Below are 25,760 nucleotides of genomic sequence, written 5' to 3' on the forward strand. Positions count from 1 at the left end.
CTATTCAAGCTGCCAAACACATCCCCTGTAACCATGAGGTGGCAATGAGCCCACTTACCTCTAAGTAGCCACTATAATCCAGTTCAATCAGCTCAAAGACAGCAATTAATTCCCCAGCTGCTTTGTGTCCCTTGTAAATGTCAAAAAACTGGAGAGAAGGTTTGCTATATGGCTCGTCTACCAGCTTCACCAGTGGTGTAACAAAGGCTCGGCCAAGGAACTCAGGTGAGCCCTGGAGAGAAGAGGAAGCAGCTATCAGATATGGCGAGAAACATTATTTCAGGAACCCAGTTTCCCATTAGAGCCAATGATGGGTGTTTTACCCACACTGCAGCACCCTTTGTATCTAAGAGCAATGAGCTCCCTTACCTCCGTCTTCACTGCATCACCATCCTGCCTCTGCTTTTCACTCACACAGAAAATTCACACAACTGAGCACTGCCCAGCAAGTCTGCTGCTAGAGTGACTTAACCTCTTCCCCAACTCATTGTTTAGATTAGGAACTAGATTGGTATGCCCATTCAGCCCACCCAAGTGCTTGACTAGATCAACTGTATCGGTGTAGGTTTTTCTGCAACTTGCCATGTATATTATCCCTTCAAATGGTTCCCAAACCATTTTGAATGGCTTCTGCACGAAAGTGGGGTTATGGCCTATGTGAGTTTTTGGTACCCGAAAAGCTATTGCAGCCAAATAGAAAATTACAGCCACACAAAACAGATGAGAGTTTATATGTTCAAACTTACAAATTTATTGTAGTCAAAGATATTGACCACAGCAATTGGAGTCTCTGTCTTCAAGTCCTCCTTCTTTCCATCGATAATGAGCTGGTCATACAGAAGTAATTCATTCCACATCGGGCTGAGTGTCTCTTCCAAGATCTGAATTAACAGAGATCAAAGCTGCTGTTTAAACAGCTCCTTTAGGACCAGGCTAGACCCATGCAATCTGCAGTCATGTATATCTTTCACCCAACTTACTTTTTAAAACAAAAGCTGCCCCAGGAGTCTGTGAAATTAAGTAAAGGGAAGGACTGCTTAACCACTTCCCTTCCATTCTGCTTGTGGGATTTTCGTGGGTATCAGGTTGAGCAATCTGGAAACAGAGTGCTGGACTAGATGGGCCATTGGTCTCATCCAGGCATCCCCAAACCTCAGCCCTCCAGATGTTTTGGACTACAATTCACATTTTCCCTGACCACTAGTCCTGCTAGCTAGGGATCATGGGAGTTGTCGGCCTAAATATTTGGAGGGCCGCAGTTTGGGGGGTGCCTGGTCTCATTCAACATGACTCTTACAGTCTTTTACTATTGTTACAAAAGAGCACATGGGGCCACAGGCACACACACAGGGTCTGTGTCCCTTTGGAGAATGGAAGACATGGCATAGACTGTTGTGCTTTAAGAAATATGGTTTATTCACCTATTTACACCTTTAGTCTGCATGGAGGGGGTCCATTTTATGGCATAGTCATTCCAAGAAGCAGCAGCATAAGCTGCATGCAGTCAGCACACTCCAAAGATGGTTCTCCCCTCTTCTTCTTCTTTCTTCCTCCCAGAAACCCTTGCTCTTCCCCCCACCAGCAGTTACCCTGGCAACCTTCCAAATCCCCATTCTCTGGTCACACTATTCTCTTGTCTTCTTCATGACCCTAAATGGCTCTCTGTTATTTCCTTAACAGCCCTAGCTTGGCCAGGCTACCCAAGTATTCCTTTGCAGCTTATATTTCTCCCTTCATACAAAAAATAACCAAAATGGCATTTATTAATTTTATCCACATCTATAACACCATTTTCCCACTAAAACACAGACAAAAACATCTCCCTAAGCATTTCCCCCACCCCTATGCTGGACCATTGCAATATTCACCTGGGCTATCAAATGTGTTTACTCACAAGTCTGCTGCAAATACACTTACACATGTAGTCTGGCACTGAGTTGAAAACACCACTTTTGCAAATGGATCAGAAAGGCCATTTTCATCAGCTGGGAGAATCCCCCGAGCCTGGTACAAATGGGCACGCAGCTGAAAGTAACTGAAGTCTGCAAAAAGCAAAATGCATCTATCAGCTATCCAAGATGACAGCCGTGTGTGATGTTCACACATTAGACAGGACTTTGATGTGAATCATTGCTGTTTTCAAAAAGTTTACAATGGGGCAGAATGATAAATATATCCAACAGCATTTAATCACGAAAGTGAAACTGCTAGAACTACAAAAAAGTTCCACATGAACATTTCATTTTAAAAGCTCATTAGAGTATTGTGGCACTTTGAATAAGTGACTGATTTATTATGGTGGTATAAGCTTTCATGGACCAGGGTCTACTTCAGAGCCATTGAATGCTACCTTAACAAAGTTGGCAGGTATATGTTTGTGTGTGTGTGTGTGTCACACAAACATACACCTGCCAACCTAGCTAAGGTAACACACACACACACCCTTGAGCACCCTTGAGTGATGAGGGGATGTTAGCAGTGAGCTCACTAAGGAGTCTTCCTTTTAACATATCAGAGGCTGTATTTCTTCACTCTGGTATGGAATTGCTGAACAGTAACATATATAAAAAATTCAGTTCTGTGTGGCATGAACGTATATAGCAGCTTCTTATCTCACTATGGCATTTGACAATTGTGGCATGTGTGATAAGGTGGAGCCGCTCTCCCAGCACTGATGTCACTACTGTTTACCAGAATGGGACAGGATCACTGCCACCAACCAGCTGTGCTACAGCTTTGTACAACTGGCCATGATGGTTAGGGTTGATGGGAGTTGGAGTCCAACAACATCTGGCTACCCTTACATTAGAATCTTCCACCCTGTGCTAGTTTTGAGTTATGATATCTTTTCATTTCTGAAAGGACTGGGATGTAACAAAAACCAATATGGGCTTACCATCTCTGTTGAGCTGACTGGGTGGGATGTACGCTGGAATCCTTGCAGCCTGCACAGCCTTATCATATATTGGTTTGAACTCCTCTGGTAGCTCTGCAGTGCTGTTCTTCACATATTTAGTTACCCCAAGCCACATGTAGATTTCCAGTTTTGCAAAGATTTCTCCACTCTGTGACCCTGGAACCTTTAAGCCCCAAATAATATTTTTTTCAGTTAAAATATTATGGTGAGGGCAAGAAGTGCTGATATAGTAAAAGCATGAAATAAATTACTAGGTCTGCTTCCACACATAAAGCAATGTTCTAAGTCTGTGGTGTGTGTGTGTGTCAGTCCTTTCCAAACCTATGATCCTGTGTATGTGAAGTTAGAATCTATGAGAGAAAACCTGCCATTTACGTGTCAAAAGAGGTTGCCCCTCAGGCCTGGCTCTAGGGGTAGTCTCGGTGGCGCGGGGCCGGCAGGAGGGCGCTGCACGGCGAAGCCGCGCGGAAGCCATGCTGTGCCCGCCCACCAGGGCGGGGACGCCGGAGCTATCTCCATGCCACAGCGCCCAACCGGCTTGAGACGGCCCTGGTTGCCCTTTTGCATAGGGACAAAGGGATGGGCCTTTTCTCATGTCATCTGGCTGGATGCTATGCCACCTTATTAAGGGAGAGCAATAGGCCAAGTGGGGGTTTTGAGTGAGTTTGTGGTTGGTGCTGGAAGCTGGAGACATAGAGGCTTTATCTTGCTGTATGCTGGATCCCAAAGCTATGGGCTTGGGGATCTTCCTAGGAACCTAATGCAAGAAGAAGAAGAAGAAGAAGAAGAAGAGTAGTAGTTTGGATTTGATATCCCGCTTTATCACTACCCGAAGGAGTCTCAAAGCGGCTAACAATCTCCTTTCCCCTCCTCCCCCACAACAGACACCCTGTGAGGTGGGTGGGGCTGAGAGACTTCAAAGAAGTATGACTAGGCTTCCGGGTTCAGCGCCAGCGCCGATCGGCGGGGTTTCGTCTCGTCTCCGAGACGGCCCGTCCCTGCTAGGAGTGGGGAGGGCAGCGAGAGCGACACTGCGCCCCTTAGAACCTCGGGAAGGGCGTCCCGGGGGCAAATTTGCTCGGCACAGCCCCAATCCGGACTCCCCAACTCTTCGGCTAGCTCTAATAAGAGCTCCGGAGCGAGGAGGGTAGAAGTCGCGGGGGCCATTTTGAGCGGCAACGTTATTCTAGCAGGGAGAAGCTTCAAGCCGAAGGCGGAGAGCGATGGATTCTTCCGAAAATAAAACGATTGGAAACAAGATTGTAAGTAACCTCACGATTTGGATTATAAAACAATTTGGATCTGGGAGAGAGGGGAGAAAAGAGGAAGCCACCCCCCCCCCACGGCAACAAAAGAGACAGTAAATAGAAACCCGAAGCCGTAAACAGAAGATTTGCAATTCAAAAGGATCCCTCAAAGGCATCAAAGAGAATCTCCCCTTTGATGCAGGGTGAAAGGGGAGAGAGACTGTGGTTGTGAGTGCCCTGCAGCAAGAGGTAAAGACTAAGAAAAACCTTTCTTTTCCTCGGGAGCCGGCAGCCCAGACAACCCAGTGAGTTGATCAGGATTTATAAGTCAATTTTTATTTCACTTTGTATTTCTGGACTTTGTGGAATTTCTTTTTTGGTTTAAATGTTTGTGAAATGTGAGTTCGAACTTTATTGTTAATAAGACTTGAAGAATGCAGCCAGTTTGTTAAAATGGAGTCGAGAAAATAAACTGTGATCATATTCCACCCCACGTGACAAGTTTTGACCTTGGCAGGATTGAACTATGTCAACAAAAAAGTGTTCCCCTGAGTTCCAGCGGTCTGTTTTGACCTTAATGTGGGAAACAAGAATAGAACTATGTCAAGAGGAGACACGACGGCAAGAGTTACAGCAACAATTTCAGATGGTGATGGCAGAATATGATTTTTTAGAAGATGAAGCTTTTGACTCTGAAAAAGATGAATGTGAGAATGACAATGATGGTGACTGTGATTTGGAAGGAAAAGATGAAGATGAGGACTGTGATGATTCAACACAAAATGAAACACACCACGAAAAAAATGATGACTTTACTCTACAAAAAGTTGGATGGAGTGCCCTGCCTTTGAGGAGGGCACGATTGGTATTACTGGAACTCCAGAACGCCCACAGGGAAGAAGGAAAAAATATGCAGAGAAGAGAAGAAATTCAGGGGTCCTGTATGGGGGCCTGGATGGCAAAAGACTGTAAACAGGGGGTGGGGTGAAGGGAAAGTGATGTTGTGATTATAAGGATGGATTAACAGGTTTATAACTGGTCTGCTGATTATGGAATTTGCTGGATTGGGGGGGTGGAGCCGGTAATCGGGGATGTAAGGTTAAATTGAGAATAGTTATAGTTTTAAAAGTGAATGGATTTTGGAAAAATGTGAAAATATGGAGGCTTATAGAGGGAGTAAAAATTAGGCACGGGAAGATAAAATGGGAGTTTGATTTTTCAGTGATTTGAATATTAGATGAAAATGTTAACAATTGATTTATAAGTTGTATAAGATACAAAGGTGTATTTTTATAAAGTAAGAAACTGTTGCAGATGATAAAAAAGGGATGAAAACCGGGGAAGGGGGGGGGAAGCCCACAAAATATGGTTTTACAATTATGAATGTAAGAAAAATTTTTCTGTTTTGTATTGTTTTTTTCTCTTTTTTTGCCCTTTCTTTTTTCTCTTTTTTCCTATTTCTATTTTTCTCTTTTTTTGGTATGACAATAGATGGTTGGATGGATGGCCTCCTGCGTACTGCCCTGGTTTGCTGGAGCTCCCTGGTGGCAGGGGGGGGGCTTTGGGGTCAGGGGAGGGGGAGGAGGACAGAAATCCAAGCATAAAATGGACCATCTCTGACTGTTCACATACATGGGATACTTCTGTGGCAGGGGAGGACCCATGTGGGTGGGTAGGAAGGAGGTGGAAAAGGTGTTTATGTATGTACCGTTTTTTTTTGTATTTTGTAAAATTAATAAAAAGTATGTTTAAAAAAAAAAAAACAAAGAAGTATGACTAGCCCAAGGTCACCCCGCAGCTGCATGTGGAAGAGCGGAGACGCAAACCCGGTTCCCCAGATTACGAATCTACCACTCTTAACCACTACACCACACTGGCTCTAGAGCTGTGGAGCCCCTCTATCCTATGCTCAGGTTGTCTATATGTGAAAATAACACCATACATCCTAAAGATACAGTCTCCAGTGACCATTCCAACAGCCCTGTATCAGCAATTTAAAAAAATGTTTTATATGTGCTGGAAGCTGCTCAGAGTGGCTGAGGAAACCCAGACAGATGTGAGAGGTATAAATAATAAAGTTGTTGTTGTTGTTGTTGTTGTTGTTGTTGCTGCTGCTGCTGCTGCTGCTGCTGCTGCTGCTGTTATTCCAAGGAAACTGAACCATTGGTAAGTAAGTGCTGGAACCCCTGGAGTCTCTTGCTGCTTGGAGGGTCAGGTGCATGCAACAGAAATTTAATGGACAAAAATGGTGATCACTCACCTTGAGAAAGACAGTTTGTATCTTGGCACAGTCCTTGCCTTTCTCCTCTTCTACCACTGCATAAAGGATGTGTTGGGCAGGGATCCGAGTGTATGCGACACGCTTGTTGTTGCTAAACATCCAGATCAGGACATCAGGGATAGGACATTGGGGCTGGGGAGCGGGGACGGAATGAGAGGGAAAGCTGAAATAAAACTAGCTTAATTTTTTTTTCAAGTGCAAGCATTCTTTTTCTATATCTGTGGGGAGGAAGAGTTGAGGTTGTGTTTTTTTAATGGAACTTTTTGTTTGAGACTGAGAAGAAGAAGAGTTTGGATTTGATATTCCACTTTATCACTACCCGAAGGCGTCTCAAAGCGGCTAACAATCTCCTTTCCCTTCCTCCCCCACAACAGACACCCTGTGAGGTAGGTGGGACTGAGAGACTTCAAAGAAGTGTGACTAGCCCAAGGTCACCCAGCAGCTGCCTGTGGAGGAGCGGAGACGCGAACCCGGTTCCCCCAGATTACGAATCTACCACTCTTAACCACTACACCACACTGGCTCTCCAGTGTGGAGAAGTGAAGGAAGATATGATTCATGGGCGTAGGCAACAGATGTAGGGACCAGAGTGGGAGCTGAGCTTCTTCAAATTCATCTCAACCCTTGATCCTTTCATGCACCATCCAGACACCTTCTGGTTTGGAAAGCACCACACTGAATTTCTCACATGCACTCATATTTCTCCCACCCCCCACCCCACTACCAAAAGGACTAGAAACCTGTTTGTTTTTTCTTCTTTCAAAACATAAACAGAAATTCTAAGGATTCTAGGGTATTACTAGAATATCATGCTCTCTGGTCCAGTGTTTCCTTTCACAGTTGCTTGAGCTACCCAGCTTTTAATGTATATAATGTACCGTATAATGTATAGGAGCTCCCAAACCCGATTGTACTCCCACACCTGCAATCACATACCTCATTAGCCAGGAAGCGCAGCTTTGACAAGATTATCTTTGTCTCATTTACTTTCTCCTTGACATTGGTGCGAGTCAGGCGCCTTCTTATGCGCATCCCCTGTTTTGCATATAGTATCTGAAGACAAAAAGATCACATCCTCTAACCATGAATTTAACAACATAGGGGACCAGGCTGAGAGGTCCCATCTTCTTTTTTGCTCCATCAAAAGGCGAATTCCCTTCTTCTGCTCTCCCACACCTCCTTGCAAATCGCCCATAGCAGAGAATCTCCGATTCTATAGCTCTAAGCTGTAGATTGCTGCAGAAAGTACTACTATAATTTTGGAAATGTTAATTTCACTCATGCTTGGGACTTTTTCAGGTCCTTTGACTATGAGTAGACTCGGTTTTCAAGTAGGACCTGGCTGCAGCCTGATTATGTGGAGTTCCTATGATTTGCTTCTCCCTTGTGATAACTTTTTCAGCTAGTACAATTAGTAGCTGTAAGGGGGGGGGGTTCCCCTATGAAGAATTAATTGCAACATGAATGGATGCCAATTGGTAATCTAGATCCACCTAGCCAATGGGTTTCAAAGCTATAGATATTTGCACTGATCTGGGGATACTCTGATAGCCAATGAACCTAGCAACACAATGAGGTTCCATGTTTATATTGGGCTAGATGAAGGGGACATGGGTGGCGCTGTGGTCTAAACCACAGAGCCTAGGGGCTTGCCGATCAGAAGGTCAGCGGTTCGAATCCTCGTGATGAGGTGAGCTCTCGTGGTTCAGTCCCAGCTCCTGCCAACCTAGCAGTTCGAAAGCACGTCAAAGTGCAAGTAGATAAATAGGTACCACTCCAGGAGGAAGGTAAATGGTGTTTCTGTACACTGCTCTGGTTTGCCAGAAACAGCTTAGTCATGCTGGCCACATGACCCGGAATCTGTCTGCAGACAAACGCTGGCTCCCTCGGCCTATAGAGCGAGATGAGCCCGCAACCCCAGTCGTCCACGACTGGACCTAACGGTCAGGGGTACCTTTACCTTTAGATGAAGGTCAGAGTATTTGCGGTCACATGGAACATTCAAATTCCTTTCTGCTCCTCAAGAGTGCATGCACACAGTTTGATCACATGACTTACAATGTTTTGTGGTAGAGATTTCATCCGGCATCGATCAAGGTTGTTTGGACGGGCCATGGGCTTTTTGTCCACGTTAAGAGAATACTGCCTGGAATCAGAGAAGCTGTGAGTTCTGAGCTCATGACAGTAGTACACACATACCACACAGGCTGTAGATACACATATCACATGAAAACATGAGCTGAATTTAATACAGGGTTGGGGATAATTCTGGTTCACTCTGCATTTTGGAGTGAACTTTCCCATTTCACCTCCCTTGGAGACATACTTGGATTGAAATGCTGGCCTGTGGATTAAGCACCAGAATCAACAGCCCAAACCACACATGGGTCTGTACTGTACCTATAAGATGGTATGAGGGTTGCCTCTTTCTCCCTTTTAGCTTCTAGGATTTGTGGTTCTTGGACTCCCTGATATTATTTCAAGATTATTGCAATTATCTGTGGCTGAGGGAGCTAAAAAGCCAGCTTTATGTGAAAAGAAATCAAATATGTAGTACTAACCTACATCCAGCTACAAACTCCTCTAGAACCTGCCGAAGCCTCTCATCTGCCTTTGACCTTGGTCTCCTCAGGAGCTTCTCCACCTCTTCTAGTCCATGTTCCTGTTACGGCAAATACAATAATGATATCAGTCCCAGAAGAGAGTCAGAGCAATGTTTGAGAGCAATGTTTGATTTCTGTTTGAATCCAAAGCTGCAGCTATGGGAGAAACAAGACCCTTTTGGGGTGCGGATGCAGTGAGCCCCTTCACTGAAGACTAAGGTTGTATATATGTGTAAGTAAACCATATATGATAAAGACACCACAGTCTCTGCTGTACCTCACTTCCAAAAGGAAACATGAATCCTGGGCAAGCGCCTGGAATCCCTGGAATCTCACACTGCTCAGAGATGGGGGTGGGGAATACAAGTCAGTATAAAATCAACAGAGTTCAATAAAAAAAAGCTAAACGAACATACTTCGTGGTGTAAGGAATTCCAAAGATAGCAAAGTATCTCATATATAAGCCGCAAGGATGTCATCCTTCGTCAGGAACAGAGCTGAGAGTACTCTGAATCTAATTTCAATCATGCTCTTTCTCAGTCCAGTTAAGGATATGTGGTGCAAATAAAACAAGTATATCAGAAAAAAAGTATTAGGGATTGACAGAGCCTTTAAAGGTAGAGCAATACTTTACCAGACGCTCTGCTATTTTGACAATCCAGTTGGAATTACAGAGTCTCCAGGTATAGTCTTCCCAGTAGCTCCAAACATACACACAGGGCTTCTCATGCAGCATTGGCACGCAGCTGTAAGAGCTAAGAGCAGCAAACAGAGAAGTTTTACAAACCTTCTACTAACCTTCTACTAACAGCTAACAACTGTCTGCATGCCAAAGTTATACTTAGATATATAATATCAGTAAGGTAAAGGACCCCTGAATGGTTAAGTCCAGTCAAAGACAACTATGGGGTGCGGTGCTCATCTCACTTCAGGCCAAGGGAGCTGGCGTTTGTTTGCAGACAGCTTTCTGGGTCTTGGCGCACAGAAACACCATTTACCTATTTATCTACTTGCATTGGTATGCTTTCGAACTGCTAGGTTGGCAGGAGCTGGGATAGAGCAACAGAAGCTCACTCCGTCGCACAGATTTGAACCACCAACCTTCTGATCGGCAAGCCCAAGAGGCTCAGTGGTTTAAATCACAGCACCACTCACTCCCTAATATCAGTAGGGGTAGCTTTACAGGATAAAGAACTGCTTTTCCCTTGGAGTTTTTAGCAGTGCCAAAATACAGATATATAGAAAACTGTGTTTCTGCTACACAAATTTGACATAGATGAAAATCCTTTCCACTTTCCCATGCTTAAATTACATAGTAGCATTGATCAGTTCCTTACTGGATATTATAATTAAAAGGCTTTCCTGATCAGAAGGGCTTATAAAGTTCTATGCAATAAGGAAGTTTGGGGAGACGGTGCATGCAATGACATTGGGGTGCAAAACTTGTGAGTGTGTTCCCGTCCCCTTATACAGTTTTGCACTCAGGTGTTCATACGAATGCCTCAACATAATTTTTTGAATGCATTACATTAGAAATGAATGAAAGAATATGAAGACACAAACAGGGCTAAGAGTACAAAGAGTAATTACTTGTCATATTCAGTGGGTTCAGGTCTTTGGTTCTCAGTCATAGATTTATCAAGCAAAGTTGTACTTGGTGCTATGACTTCAATATCCAGCTCATCATCTGAACTGGGCTCCAGCAAAGGTTGCTTGTCTTCACTCTTTTCTCCCTTCTCATCTTTCTTGGAAATTTTGGTCATCACTTCTTCAGCTTTGCCATAGTTCCCTTGAAGATGAGTATGGTTATTCTTTATTCTCATTAACATTTCATATTTATAATGTTATATAATTATAAAAATAAATTTATAATATTATAAATATCTCTGGAGCATTAACAACTTGTGTTCATAACATGCATGCTCTAATATATTATAATTTATGGTCTGGGTTAGAGAGTCAGGAGAAATTCAAATTAGTTTGTAGTAAAAGCCAAACTTATCCAATTCACACTCATACGAGAACCAAAACACAGCTTTCCTTAAGAATTCTTACTTCTCCAAGTTTTGCAATGCAGCTCTCCAAACAAACACCACTTACAAAAAATGCATGTATTGTGGAAAACTGTGCATAAAAATTAAGATCTTAGTGAAAGTCGCATGCATTATGTTAGGGGAATTTTTTGCAAAAAAAAAGTACATTAAAGCAGCTTAGAAAGATGTGTTTATTAGGATAAATTCACACGAAAATACTGGTGAATTTCCATGTGGATTTTAAAAATAAATAAACAAGTAAGTCTGCAGATTGGTGCAAATTGTGGATAAATTAATAACTCTGGAAAAATTAGAAACTGAGAAAACTCAAACTGACAGTTCCTTCCATCCCTTATGTGAGTAAAAGCAATGAGTTCCCATTTTCCTAGACTGTTCTCTTGCTTGTACTTACAGTGAACAAACACCTACATGGGTAACCAAAAGCTTCCACTTTCTCAGGTGATTCAAGAGCAATGACAGTGAAGGCAGAGGCAAACAGGGCCAACTACCTGTGGAGATAATCCGCTGAGGGCATTTTCCAAGCCATTTTGCGAGTGCTAATCCTTAAGCAATATGTGCCGGGCTGCAAACCTGTTGCACAAGTGGCCAATTTCACTGTGGCCTATTGCAGACAAGGTTGTATATTTGGTGTAGTTGCAGAGCTAAGCGTACAAGGTAGTCACAAAGAGAGGGGCATTTATATAAGAGAATACGAGAATAGAAAGCGTGAGAGAGAAACAAAAAAGGAGACACATTGGGAAGAAACTGTTTTAAAGTGAACACAAGTCTATGTCAAATTTACCTATGGAGATCTCAAACTTCACAGGCTTGCTACCTATTGCTGGCTCCATCATAGTCACCTCAAAGAAGGAGGCAAAGAGAAGGAATTCTTCTTTCAGTCCCAGGGCATTCTGAACAACAACAAAGAAATATACGGTAGTTTCAAAACAGCCTAGGTATACAATATCGACCTCCTCAAATAATAATTCAGAAAAGTAACTTGTGGATAAATCCAAGTACTGTACTAATTTGTGATGGCTGCTAAACACTGACACCAATTCAGGCTTCACACATCTTTTGCTTGTATTGCAAATTTATTCATGGCTTATTCATAGCCCCCTTGGGCTGGGCTCTAAAGAGAGAACCGTAGTAGGGTTTCTCCTTGTCCAAGAGAAGGCTGGGTGGGGAAAACTGGAAGCTGGATTCTAACTGAGAGACATGGTAAAGTTAATTCACTGTGCCTTAATACAACACACTAATCTTAATACAAATGCCACCCAAGACAAACAAGGGCAAACAGCTGTGGGGTTCCATAGGTGATTAGATTAATGACTGGCTGGCTCAGCTCGGTTTCTGTTTTACAGGTCAGTATAAGGATGATATCATCTTGGGAGAAGGATGTGAATATTGGAGAAATAAGTCAACCACTTGATCTAGAGTTCTGAGTGCAAAAGAATACTCATGCAGAAGCTGATGCATTAGAGGATCTGTCTTCCTTATATGTAAAGGATGCAAGTGCCTGTGAAGGCCAGAATATTCTGGGACCCATATGACACTTTCTTCTGTACATGGGACTTAAGCAGCAACTAGTGGTAGCCACAGACACGCAAAACAACAGAGGCACGTATCTTGCCTTTGTCTCATTGACTATGCTGGATTTGCTTAATTTGCTTAAGCGCCTTGAAACAAAATCACAACTCATTAAACTTGAAATGTGAAAGGGACGCTTACAATTTCAAGATTTCAGAATTTTAACTTAGTACCTACCTTGCAACATAGTATCTTTGTCTTACATAGTGCCTTTGCAAGAGACAATTATAATTATATTACTTTTGTTGCTGCCCAGGAAACGTTTCATCTCTATTCTGGAATTCACACACATATGTGTGTTTAGAAGAAGGCAACACACACAGCCAGAGCTTTGCTTTAATATCTAAATATGAGACTCACCTCTGGGAGAGGATGGAGGTCCTCTACCTCCACAATCACCTCACTTGGCTGGTCAGACTCCTCCTGGACGTCAACCTCAGATTGGCTTCGTTGCTGCTCTTTGACAGAAGCTTTGGCTTTCTCCTTGGCCTTTTTGCTCTTTTTCTTCAGCTTCAGCTTACTTAGGGCACCTTTGAGAGCTTCCACAGGCTTTTTTTCTGCTGCCTGGATAGTGCTAAAGATCTCCACACTAATGGCCATGAGAAGACGCCCGCGGTAGAATATGCCTTCACCCAGACCTTCATTGAGATCTTTGTGTACATCTCGCAGGGCAGAATTCTTGGGTGATCCATATAAATTCACCCAGGTTGGGCCAAAGGTGGGATTAAAGCCTGTGGTAAAAGACATCTCTGAATTTACTGTTAATTGGTTCAGAATTTCACACATGTCATTCCCCACTATGGAGCAGAGCAGAGACTCTTGGTGACCCTCCTAGATACTGGCTGTAACCAAATAGAATTAAGCAAGAATGACTGTGGCCATATCCCACAGATTGCCTACATGCCAAACACTTACATGGGCGTACCCAGGATCAAAACTAGGGGGGGCAGGCAAGCCACGGGGCCCAGCCACGCCCCCAGCCACCAGATTGGCTGGCTGGCGATGATGTGGCCAGGATCCCCCCCAGGAGGCATGGTCTACATCCACGCCCCCCGGAGGGTGAGCATCCCGGCTGGGGCGGCGGAAGGCGGAGCCTCGGCGGGGCGGCAGGGCCCGCCGGAGCGAGCGCAAGGAAGGTGGGACTAACCGCGGGACGCAGCTGGGGCCGGAGCTGTCCACCTCACAGGCCGCAAACAGGTTCATGGGCAGCAGGCCGCCTGGCGCCGCCACACTGCCCGGGGGGGCTACTCGGATGCCCGCACGCTTCGGCCGCCATCGCTGGGTCCTGGTGGAGGGGATGGGGCGAGTTGCTCGCCTTCTCTGGCCGTGATGGCCCTTTAGCTCCTGCAGGCTCTCGGCGCCGTCACCCAGGACGCGCGTGACCGGCCGCGGGGGGAGGGGCGCTGGGAGGGTGACATCACAAGAGAGCCCACCCCGCGTCCTGCCCCTCCGAGACAGTGGGAGGGAGGCAGTGCCAGAGGAGCAGCGGGACTGCTGCTGCTGTGTAAAAAACAGCGGCTGTTTTTTTGCACCGAGCTGTTTTACACCTTTTTTTTCCTTTCTGGCTTCTGGGGGGCAGCTGCCCCCTCCTGCCCCCCCTGGCTACGCCCATGAAGCACACACACCCAAATCTTGGAAACTGTAGTTTGTTAAGGGTGTTGGGAATTACAGTTCTGTGAGGGGTAAACTATAGTTCCCATGATTATTTGCGGGTATATGCTTTAAAAGTGCTCTGACTGTATTGTGTACATGCAGCCTTAGATTTGGGTGCCCATCAGATCTCCCCTAGTTGTGCTTCTACACACAGAGAGATGGATATATTTGCATACCCAGCCAACTAAGCTGTAGTAGATAAATTAATATTTATTATATGCTTGTATGTATTCCATTCTTCAAATATATTCCCTGGACAGGTAGCTCAGAAAATAAGATGAAAGATATAATCAATTTTTTTAAAAACCCACTCCAGACAAATAGGCAACGAGTGAAAGAATCATTTGAACATTCAGAAGTGCCTGCTGCTCTGAGGGGACTCACCATTTCTGCCAGGATCAGATATTTGCTGCAGGTCAATAAAGTGTGTGGCAAGGGCAACATCTCCAATGTTGGCATCATCCAACATTTGGACTTTTATTTTTCTGACAAGAGGCGGGAACATTTCAATGAAGCTGATCTGTTCATTCCACACTGGTTCTGTAGTACTGCTTTCAACCGAAGTTTCTCCCTGAACCAAATAAATGAATCAAAATTGCACGCAAGGAAAAACAGTAGACGTTTCCACTTTGAAACCACACAACATTAATTTCTCATTCATAATAACTTGTGGACATCCAATGAGGTGAATGTTGGCAGATTCAGGACATATTTTTGAAAGCACTTCTTCACACAGCACATATTTAAACTATTGAACTTACTCCCACAGGAAGTAGTGATGGCCACCAACTTGGATTGTCTAAAAGAGGATTAGGCAGAGTAATGGAGGAGAAGGCTGTCTCTCTAATCCAGGCATCCCCAAACTCGGCCCTCCAGATGTTTTGAGACTACAACTCCCATCATCCCTAGCCAACAGGACCAGTGGTCAGGGATGATGGGAATTGTATTCCCAAAACATCTGGAGGGCCGAGTTTGGGGATGCCTGCTCTAATCAGTTTTCTAATCAGCTTCCTACATTCTTAGTACATACCCTCTCTCTATTATGATGCATTAGAAAAGCATTTGTTCAAGTTACATAGACTGGACTGTTGTGAGCCACAGAACAAAGAACCAAACATTTCACATAAATCAGTTGCTCAAGCTTAAACTTACCTGCTGACCAGAAAAAACAACTTGCACATATGGATCAATGAAGACTTTCTTCTCACCCACAATCTTTGAAAAACCACCCATGATTCCTGCACTCATGCTGGGCAGACCCTCTGCTTTGTACATTTTGATGCAGAATTTCGCCCATGGCCTCTCAGCTGGGACTCTTTTAGGCAGCAGCAAGTTCCTGAAAGGAATATATTTGAGCTCTAAATAGTGTTCACAGCTCCTAAAAAACCAGAGGGTAACTAAAATTGAAGGAAAGGAGATCACTGAATCAGAACAATGGCCAATTCCATCAGTTCTCTAATCTTGAATAACATTAGCTATCAATCGCTTGCCAATCCTTAGGGAGAACACACTACATACCACTCCATAACACGAACTTACTTTTCAATGTCTTCATTCTGACTTGTTGAGGTAGTGGGAAGGGAACTCATTACATCCCCCCGTGCAATGACAGAAATGTTGCATTTCACAAAGCCTTTAACTCCTGCCCTGGTGTCCTTGGGGTCATGAATAACAGCCCACTTATGGTAAAATCTGTGATCTAAAAGGACATAAAGAGAGAATATCTGATTCACAATTTTCTTGGATCCAATACATATTATGGTGACAACTTTCATCACAAGTTCAAAGCCTTGGAGAAAAGCCAGCAGAGTTGTATTATCCTCACAAAGTACCAGGGAAGACACTTTGCAAGCAAAAACCAATATCCATTCCCTGAAACCAACAGAGCTCTGCAGATTTACGGGAGGTTATGCACAGGAAATATGAGCTTAATGTGGTCTTTCCATGGACATGATAGAAATTCCATGGAGCTTTCAGTTTTGATGAGGCAACACTTTGCACAATGAGGCTCATATATCCCCTGTTGGAGGTCAGAGTTGTGTGAGCTTTGCAGCCCTGCACCCTCCTCCCCACTTACAAGTCTGCTACCCTTCACTAGTGTTCAAGGAAGATTCAGCTGCCGTCAGTCTGGTTGCCTTTTGTTCATGGAATAGGGAAAGGCACAATGTTATCCTTAGTTTTCAGCAAAATGTATTGGGGCTGTGCCCTGACTAGGCAGATGGAAACCCATTTTACAATATTCTCATTCATTACTTAATTGTAAATTATGTTGTTGTGAAAGAAAGAGTTCAAAACAGACCATAATGCAAGAGCAACTCATATCATAGACTCAAAGCAGATAATGGAAAAGGAAATCAAGAGCCACTTCCAAGTACCATACCTGGCTGGTTGTATATAGTCGCTAGATCAATCTTGAATATCCCTATGAGTGCACCTAAGAATCGGATCTTCTTTGAATGGAAGACCTGCACAGTAATACAAACCACTTTCTCAGCATTGTCAAAAGGTGTGCAGAACTACAGTAGTAACCCTCTATCAGCAGTGGTGGAAGGAATTGAGCTAATAGAATTGTTTGGTGATTCCAAAGGATAGGGTGAGTGGCAAAAAAATGGCCAAGTTAAACTGTACTATACAAACAGAGACAAGCTTGCCTCCTCTGCACCAGAAGGAGCGCCGAAAATAGTGTTTGCGCATGTGTGCGTGCACACGCATGCATGCATGCACTCCGGCCCACCGCAGCGTCAGCGGGACCGTGAACTGGCCTAAGCCACAAAAAACTTTGCTGACCCCTGTCCTAGGACCAAGGCAGCCCAGTATAGCTGAGGTTCAGATTACTTTAGCTGCTCCTTCAAATTTCTCTTAGAACACACCATTTTCATTGAACGTTTGGTTTAACCCCTGAATCCTCATTTTCAGCTAAAACAAAACTTCGGTGCACATAATTACATTTTATCTCATTTGTCTCTTACCCACCCCTTTGTTTGTTGTCTCTCGCACTTTAAGTTCTAGATTGCATGCTCATTGCAGGGAGGGACCTCTCTGATCCTCCTGCAAAGTGCCACCTACACTTAAGGCACTATAAAATACCATGAACAAAAATAGTAATGCCCACATTGGTTTGGATTGTAATGGTTCCCACTGAGGCAGTCATTCTTATGAAACTAAGAATCAGCAAAACTTTGGAAGAAGAGGAAGGAAACCTAAAGCAGAGGCATGGATTAGTACCCCACCTATTTTGTTATGGTTCTTAGCGCCAATCTTGCTATGCAATAGGCTCATGCTAGCTCTCTCCCCATAACAGTGACCCACAATGGCTGATACTTACAGAAATCTCTATGAGTCTGTGGAACAAAACATCTCTCGGTTCATGGAATTCAAATGTAAAATACTGGAAGGGAAGGTGAAGAATTCTGACTCATGATTGCTTTCATATTCCAAGGACCATAGTTGCCCACCACAACCACCGTATGAGATGCTTTCTTTAAAGCAGGGGTCATCAAACTTTTTCATCCCATGTGCAAATTTGCAAACTGGGGAAGCTGCCATGAGCAACATGCAAGTACTGTACTGCAGCCATCTGCATATTGAAGCCATTCACTCCTGCATACTTTACAGCCACACATATATGCACACATGGCATAAGGTAAAGGTAAAGGGACCCCTAATCGCTAAGTCCAGTCGCAGACAACTCTAGGGTTGCAGTGCTCATCTTGCTTTACTGACCGAGGGAGCTGGCGTACAGCTTCCAGGTCATGTGACCAGCATGACTAAGCCACTTCTGGTGAACCAGAGCAGCGCATGGAAATGCTGCTTACCTTCCCGCCAGAGCGGTACCTATTTATCTACCGTACCTGCACTGCGTGTTTTCAAACTGCTAGGTTGGCAGGAGCAGGGACGGAGCAACGGGAACTCACCCCGTTGTGGGGATTTGAACCACCAACCTTCTGATCAGCAAGCCCTAGGCTCTGTGGTTTAACCCACAGCGCCACATGGCATACACACATGCATTTGCTGCAATTTTGCACACACCTGTCACAACAAGGCACATACCCTTCCCGCACCAGCAATTAGGCTTGACAAAAGTGTTTTTGTTTTCCCCCACCCCCAAGTCTAACTTAAGGCAGAAGGTGGTATTCCTGGAGAAGATACCCTTCCCTCCCAAACTGCAACCTCCCATCACCCCTCTTCCATTGTAATTAGGCCTGGGGGGGAACATTCCATTGTAGTCAACAGAGGACCTCTGTGTTGGAGGCATTTTGAGTTAGGAGGCTCACAACTAGGGGTCAAAATTAACTCACCCTTCTCTATTTGAGACCCCCATGCTGAAAATGTTCCCACCCCCACAGTCAAGCTTCATTGAAACTTTTTTGCTACAATAGAACCTTTCTTTCAATCCTGATTTCAGCATGTGGAGGGGCAAGAGGGAAAAGGGACCCAGGGAAGGCTTCTGTGGGTGTAGCTGTGTGTCTCCCACTCCTCTAAACTTTTGAACCCATACCCAGCCCACCTCACTGAACCCTGCCCTCCACCCATCATTTGGCATTGCCCAGTGAAGAGAGCTGATTGACAAGTGGTTATGGATTGGGGGGAAATGGCCTCACAGGGAAAACTGGACGTGGCAGGGCAAGATTCGTCCAGGGGCCAGAGGTTCTCCACTCCTGCTCTACAGAGGTGCATAAGCTTAGGACTTTTTCACATGTTGCAAAAATTTCTCCCAAAGGAATAAATGGTTGACCCACATGCTGCTAATCCAATAGGTGATCATGAACACAGGGTAATTTGATTTATATACTCCTGGCCTCCATGTGCTAGTAGGCTGCAGCAAAGTTTTAGCAACTGTACACAGAACCATTTCTCGAGTGTGCAGTTGTCAACCTTGATAATTTAGACATGACTTGCATGTTAATGCAACATCTTCTGTAGCATATACAAGAGCACGCAAGTCTTTTGAGAGAAGTTTGCAGCCTGCCGTCAGCTGCCTAACAGTGGACATGATGTGTACAAAACAAGTTCTGAGTGATGGAGTCGTGGAATCTTGCCTGTACATTACATACCTCATTGTAAAAGGGACAGTTGGTTGACTTTTGTGTTGCTGTGTGTCTCTTCTCATCTCCGATTTTCACAACTACAAAAGGGTCAATATTCACTCCCACCAATTTCTGGGCTTCAATAATGTTTATGCCAATCTGTGGAGACAATACACTTCCTAGGATCAGTCTGAGGATGTCATCATTATGGGAGATAAGAGGAAGGAGAAAACTGCTCGTTTCAAACATCATTGAGCTTTTTCATAAGTTACTGGTATGTTGGGGCCACTTGGGAATTTTCTTCTAGTCTGTAGGCAGAAATGGGGAATCCATGGCCCTCCAGAGGTTGTTGGAATCCAACTCCCACCAGCCCCAGGAAGCATGGCTAATGGTCAGGGATGATGGGAGTTGTAGTTCAACATCTGGAGGCTCATAGGTTCCCCCACTCCTGATCTAACATGTCCTGGGCTAGTCTAATAAGAGTTAAATACGTAACTTGGAGTTATCTCCCATAAAAGAACATATGCCCTTCTAGAAATCTTAAGGCAATGTGGACATTCCCTAAAAACCAGTGGTTCTTAAAGGGTGTAGCATGACACACTGATGTGGCAGGACAGAATGGCAAGTGTGGCCAGAAAATTCAAGGACATTTAAATGATTCATTTCTATTGTTGAGGAAATGAGAGTTTCAAATGAGAGTCTCAAATTAGACCTAATATAAATGAGATTACCTGGCAAAAGCAAACACACACCTCTCATTGAGTTTGTATACATACTTAAGTATACATACAGTATATCAGAGGCTCGTTTATAATTATATTTTGGGAATGATTCGTGTACTTTTGTAGCTGCATTATTTTATACTTTTTGGATGTCCCATGGTCATATTAGGAAGTAGTTGTGTTCCATCTTATAAATTAAGCACTGCTCAGAATTGTTTCTTTTTATATTTCTTATTTCTTATCAATGCAAAATTTGATGTGGTGTGAGCATATTTTTAATTCTGAAAGTGTGGCCTAGATTTTTTTAAAAAGTTTGAGAGCCACTGCCTGAAATAGTTTACACAGGAAGACTGGCAAGTATAGTACCTGGAAGTTCTGTGGTCTAGGAGTAGCATACAAGTCCCATTTGGAAAAGACCCTAGAACGGCTGCAATGGAAAGAAAACACTGATTAAACACTGATTAAAAACTGGGTAACACTGGAAAACACTGATTAAACTGGGAAAACACTGATTAAACTGGGTATCTGAAGAAGTGTGCATGCACACGAAAGCTCATACCAAAATAAAAACTTAGTTGGTCTTTAAGGTGCTACTGAAGGAATTTTTTTTATTTTACTTCGATCCAGACCAACACGGCTACCTACCTGTAACACTGATTAAACACTTCAACAATGCCATTTTCTGTAAATCATTATTTTATTTTGGGGGTATATAAGTTAAGCTGCTAGTTTGAACTGTGACCCTTGTTAATATAATTTAAAAGGGAAGGATAATAGAAGAAAGCAAAACATTGACTTCAAAATTTAACCAAATGCTTTTTATTATCATCGCTCTCTCAATAGAAATTCAGCAAGCGCTTTCCGCTTTAACTTTTAAACTTCCGCTGAAAACATTTCTGTGCCATCATTTTGTTTTTTTATGTTGTGAACCACCTTGTAATCTTTGGATGAAGAGCAGTATACAAATTTAGTAAATAAAATAATAATACTAATCAGGTTTATGCAGACAATTAATAAAGCATCATCTGTAATAGATAATCTCTTATTCCAAAATTTTAAGTGGTATTCTAGATGATCCTCAGGGTCCCTTCCAACTCTATGATCCTATGAAATATGGTGCTCCTGTTGATAAATGATGAAGGACCCTCATACAGCACATGTACACTGTTCTGAAAGGTACACTGTGCTTAACACCAAGTTCCTTTTTTGAAGGGATATCAAATAGCTATGCAATGACATGCCAAGCTAGATAGAAACATGAAGACAGACCCTTTCGTGTTAAAGTGCTTTCAAGAAAAGTACCTCTTGACAGGAGTGAAGACAATGCCGGAGAACTCCATGTCAGACACATCATAACAATCATCATCATCATCATCAGTCTCCAAGCCTTTGACAAGTTTCCTGCCAAGTACTGCAGCCTTCCTATCCAGATCAGCAGCTCGCTTCACATCATCAGGGCTGCAACAAACACAAGCTCATGCTACATGCAAAGGGAACTTTAAGAAGCACAGTTATCAGCCTCTGAAGCTTTAAAAAAATCTTATCTATATCATTCAACATGACCAGAACTGAGCATCTAGTTCTTCCCTTTTTGTTCATTTTATCATCATCATCAATAACAACACAACCCACTCCAAGTTAATCAATTATTACAGTGTCAGAGGTTTAAGGGTGTCTTCTTTTTCCACTCAATCCATAAGGCATAATGCTTAACTATGGCTAGATCTAGAGTTCCCCCTGCCCCCTGCTTTCCAGTGAAACAAAAGAAAAGAAACACAAACCAACCAAAAACAGCATACAAAATATAAAAGCAATTTAAATCAACCCAGTGTTGAAACAACACAATGAAACATCCAAAGTTGTGCAGAGACAAAACATACTATAACTTTGAGTTTCTGGAGTACAGTATTTTCATATTTTGGAAACAAAAAATAAAATAAAAATCCCTTCCAGTAGCACCTTAGAGACCAACTAAGTTTGTCATAGGTATGAGCTTTCATGTGCATCTGAAGAAGTGTGCATGCACACGAAAGCTCATACCTATGGCAAACTTAGTTGGTCTCTAAGGTACTACTGGAAGGAATTTTGTTTGTTTGTTTGTTTTGACTACGTTAGACCAACATGGCTAGCTACCTGTAACAGTTTCATACTTTGGGTCCTTCTGTTGTTTGTGTATTCCATCACAGGCCCATTGCACACACTCTTTGCCCACTAATGTGTCATATCACAACTATGCTTGGCATTGCTACACTGCATCTAGCAAATATGGCAAGTCACCAACTCTGCAGTGTTGATCCCCCAGTGCTATCGTGTTGTACTGTAGTGCCCCAAGTTGACTCACAATGCAAGAGCCAATGCCCCAACTCAAGGGCGCTGCATCCCTGATTGCTGCCCAGGGCGTGCATGTGTGCGTGCATGCAGAGGGGTGTGCGCGCGCCAAGGGTGAGTGGAACATGCTGGGAGCACAACACTTACCCACTGGAGCCCGCCGGAAGCACCCGGCTCCCTCCTGTACCGGATCATCGCAGTGTTGGAGAGGGGCGGTGGCAGCGCCTCTCTGATGCTTCGAAGCTGTGTGTAATCGCAGCATCAGAGAGGGGCAGCGCCACCACCTCTCCGACGCTTTCACCCCTGGGTCAAGCCTGACCCGGGAGTGGAGCAGCTACTGCCAGCACCCCAGCCCGGAAGGCCAGCCTGGGCATGGCTTCATTTGATAAGAGAACTAGAGTGGTTGTGCCCCCTCACAAAATGCACCCAGGGCAATGGCCCCCTCTCAGTCCCCCAGGCTACAGCACTGCCCCAACTTGTGATTTTGAACCAGTGCATAGAAGCTTTTGTGTTTGATTGATTAACTCAGAATATCAGGTTGTAAAATGGTAATTGAATAGGACACTTACTCCAGCTCCTCAAATCCAGGGTTGCGGATTATAACCTCTGAGCTATAGTAAATAGTGGGAGAAAAAGAATAATTATAAGCATGCACCGACTGCAGAAAATAGCTCTCTATCCAATTTAACCTTTCTTGGGTTATTTCCATAATAGGGCCCTTTATCCCTTTCAGCAGTTAACTAGAAGCAGAATAATAACTATGGGTACACACACAGTTTAAAATGTTGCTCTATTTCCCAGTTGGGACAGGGGCGCCATAAACAAGATATTTAAAAAGAAAGGATGTCAACAGGGAAAGCCTGGAATGTAATTGTTTTGTCTCCACTCTCAGGAAAACCTGAGTGAGTGAATGATATCTGACTGGTGAATCTCCTTAACGGGTTGCAGTCTCTCTTGGCCTAGCACAGGGGTCCCCAAACTAAGGCCCGGGGGCCAGATGCGGCCCAATCGCCTTCTAAATCCGGCCCGCAGACGGTCCAGGAATCAGCATGTTTTTACATGAGTAGACTGTGTCCTTTTATTTAAAATGCAACTCTGGGTTATTTGTGGGGCCTGTCTGATGTTTTTACATGAGTAGAATGTGTGCTTTTATTTAAAATGCATCTCTGGGTTATTTGTGGGGCATAGGAATTCGTTCATTTTTTCCCCCAAAATATAGTCTGGCCCTCCACAAGGTCTGAGGGACAGTGGACCGGCCCCCTGCTGAAAAAGTTTGCTGACCCCTGGCCTAGCATTTCATAGCAACAGAGTGATTCTGATGGCAATCAGAACTCCTCAGATTAGTGGTTGTGAGAGGCCAGTTATGGTGCAATTGCTTCCAAAGCAACATTATGAGTAATATGCTTAACTGTGGCAATTTCTCTTTCATGCCTCAAAACCCGCATTGCCTGGGGCTAGTCATTCAATTTGCACTTGCATGAGCCCTGCATGTGCTGAAATCTTATCCTTGCTGATCTTACGTTTCTGTGCTCATTGTAGAAATGCTTTGAAATCTCCTAACACCGCAGAGAGGGGAGAGCACGGTGGAGACATGCCTGTAGGAATGCTGATTGAATAGCAGACAACTAAGTCTGCGGGTGGCACTGTGGGTTAAACCACTGAGCCTAGGGCTTGCCGATCAGAAGGTTGTCGGTTCAAATCCCTGTGATGGGGTGAGCTCCTGTTGCTCAGTCCCAGCTCCTGCCAACCTAGCAGTTCGAAAGCACGTCAAAGTGCAAGTAGATAAATAGGTACCACTACAGTGGGAAGGTAAACGGCATTTCCGTATGCTGCTCTGGTTCACCAGAAGCGGCTTTGTCATGCTGGCCACATGACCTGGAAGCTGTACGCCGGCTCCCTCGGCCAATAACGTGAAATGAGCGCCGCAACCCCAGAGTCGGTCACGACTGGACCTAATGGTCAGGGGTCCCTTTACCTTTACCTAAGTCTGTGCTTTGAAACTAAGGGTGCAATCTAAACTCTCCCCTCCCACTGATGGGACCTTGTGGAGCAGTGGAGCAGGGGTTGCCAAACTAAGGCCCAGAGGCCGGATGTGGCCCAATCACCTTCTAAATCCGGCCCGCAGATGGTCTGGGAATCAGCATGTTTTTACATGAGTAGAATGTGTCCTTTTATTTAAAATGCATCTCTGAGTTATTTGTGGGACATAGGAATTCGTTCAATTTTTTTCTTCTTCAAAATATAGTTCACGCCCTGCTGAAAAAGTTTGCTAACCCCTGCAGTGGAGCCACTCCCACATTTGTAATCCTGCTGGTTTCAGCAAATATGGGGAGGATGATCAGAGTTGATGCCATCTTTCCGGCTATAAACTGGCTCCCAGGCAAGCTCAGTCCAGCTCTAGCTTTTCTCAGCCCTTGGAACACCCATTGTGGGATTCTGCCAGCTGTTGGTAGGGATCCTGCCAGCAGGCTTCCTGCCCACCTGTTTGGTAACTGGGAGGAGGCTGACTGAGCTAGGGTTCCTGAGTGGAAGGTCACTTCTGTCTAGTCCTACCTTCTCCCCAGTGTAATTTTCCTCTCACATTATATCCAGTACCTGTCTTTCATCTGATAGACAAAATCTTCTTCAGCCCATGTTCCTGCGGCTCCATCAGGAGGCTGGTATCGCAGCTCTAGTTCAATATAGATCTATATGGGAAAGGCAAACCATAGGAAGACCACAACTGTTATAAGGCAGCTGGCTTGGGGATGGCTTTTTTGCCCTGAAATACAGGATGTAAATTGGTATGGACAGTGCTTTTTTGTTTTAAAAACATGTTTAGGGGTACTCTCATTTTGACTCAAGAAAAACACCATCTTATAGTTCAAATAAGGAAAAATAAATACAGTAAATGGACAAAAGTACAAAGATTCACAAAATATTTAGGGGTATGTATCCCCACTGCATCCCCACATAAAAAAGCATTGGGTATGGATAAATGCATGCATGAAGTACATAAGAATATTTTAAAACAGAAGAGAATATAGTAAATGCACATACAAAAGTAAGTAAAAAGTAATAGTGCGCTAAATTAAGTGGAGGCCTAGTATCTCAGCCTAACCCACCTCAAAGAACAGTTGTGAGGCAGGGACCATGCATGCTGTTCTGAGCTCTTTGGAGGAATGGAGGAATTAAACATATAATAAATGGACCATTGTCTGTGCATGCCCAAAACCAAAATCTAAGCATGTTAGCAATGGAATATCTCTGCAGAATCTTCTATAACTCATGTAGGATCTCTTTCCAGGAAATAGGAGCCTAACACATATTAAGTGCTTTGTCAAGTTAGGTGTGGCACTCAAAAGCCAGCTCAGTAGTGC

The 25,760-nt window shown here is 43.9% G+C and overlaps 1 protein-coding gene across 1 annotated transcript in view; it reads right to left on the bottom strand.

Annotated features, from left to right (window-relative positions):
• Positions 1–25,760, bottom strand: part of LOC118089180 (fer-1-like protein 4) — a 57,069-nt gene that overhangs the window by 25,837 nt on the left and 5,472 nt on the right. Inside the window, exons 5-26 of the mRNA XM_035123607.3 lie at positions 24,997–25,088; positions 22,971–23,012; positions 21,376–21,531; positions 20,440–20,500; positions 19,379–19,510; positions 17,650–17,712; positions 16,705–16,789; positions 15,864–16,023; positions 15,477–15,660; positions 14,709–14,895; positions 13,032–13,402; positions 11,884–11,992; positions 10,639–10,837; positions 9,683–9,803; positions 9,007–9,107; positions 8,504–8,591; positions 7,382–7,498; positions 6,425–6,577; positions 2,897–3,080; positions 1,918–2,042; positions 747–881; positions 59–232 (exon numbers count right to left, since the gene is read on the bottom strand). Of these exons, the coding sequence (XP_034979498.3) occupies positions 59–232; positions 747–881; positions 1,918–2,042; positions 2,897–3,080; positions 6,425–6,577; positions 7,382–7,498; positions 8,504–8,591; positions 9,007–9,107; positions 9,683–9,803; positions 10,639–10,837; positions 11,884–11,992; positions 13,032–13,402; positions 14,709–14,895; positions 15,477–15,660; positions 15,864–16,023; positions 16,705–16,789; positions 17,650–17,712; positions 19,379–19,510; positions 20,440–20,500; positions 21,376–21,531; positions 22,971–23,012; positions 24,997–25,088 (3,039 nt within the window). The remainder of the gene's footprint in view (positions 1–58; positions 233–746; positions 882–1,917; positions 2,043–2,896; positions 3,081–6,424; positions 6,578–7,381; positions 7,499–8,503; positions 8,592–9,006; positions 9,108–9,682; positions 9,804–10,638; positions 10,838–11,883; positions 11,993–13,031; positions 13,403–14,708; positions 14,896–15,476; positions 15,661–15,863; positions 16,024–16,704; positions 16,790–17,649; positions 17,713–19,378; positions 19,511–20,439; positions 20,501–21,375; positions 21,532–22,970; positions 23,013–24,996; positions 25,089–25,760) is intronic.

This window comes from Zootoca vivipara, chromosome 7, assembly GCF_965207765.1.
Source record: "Zootoca vivipara chromosome 7, rZooViv2.hap1.1, whole genome shotgun sequence".
NCBI classification, from domain to species: Eukaryota; Metazoa; Chordata; class Lepidosauria; order Squamata; family Lacertidae; genus Zootoca; species Zootoca vivipara.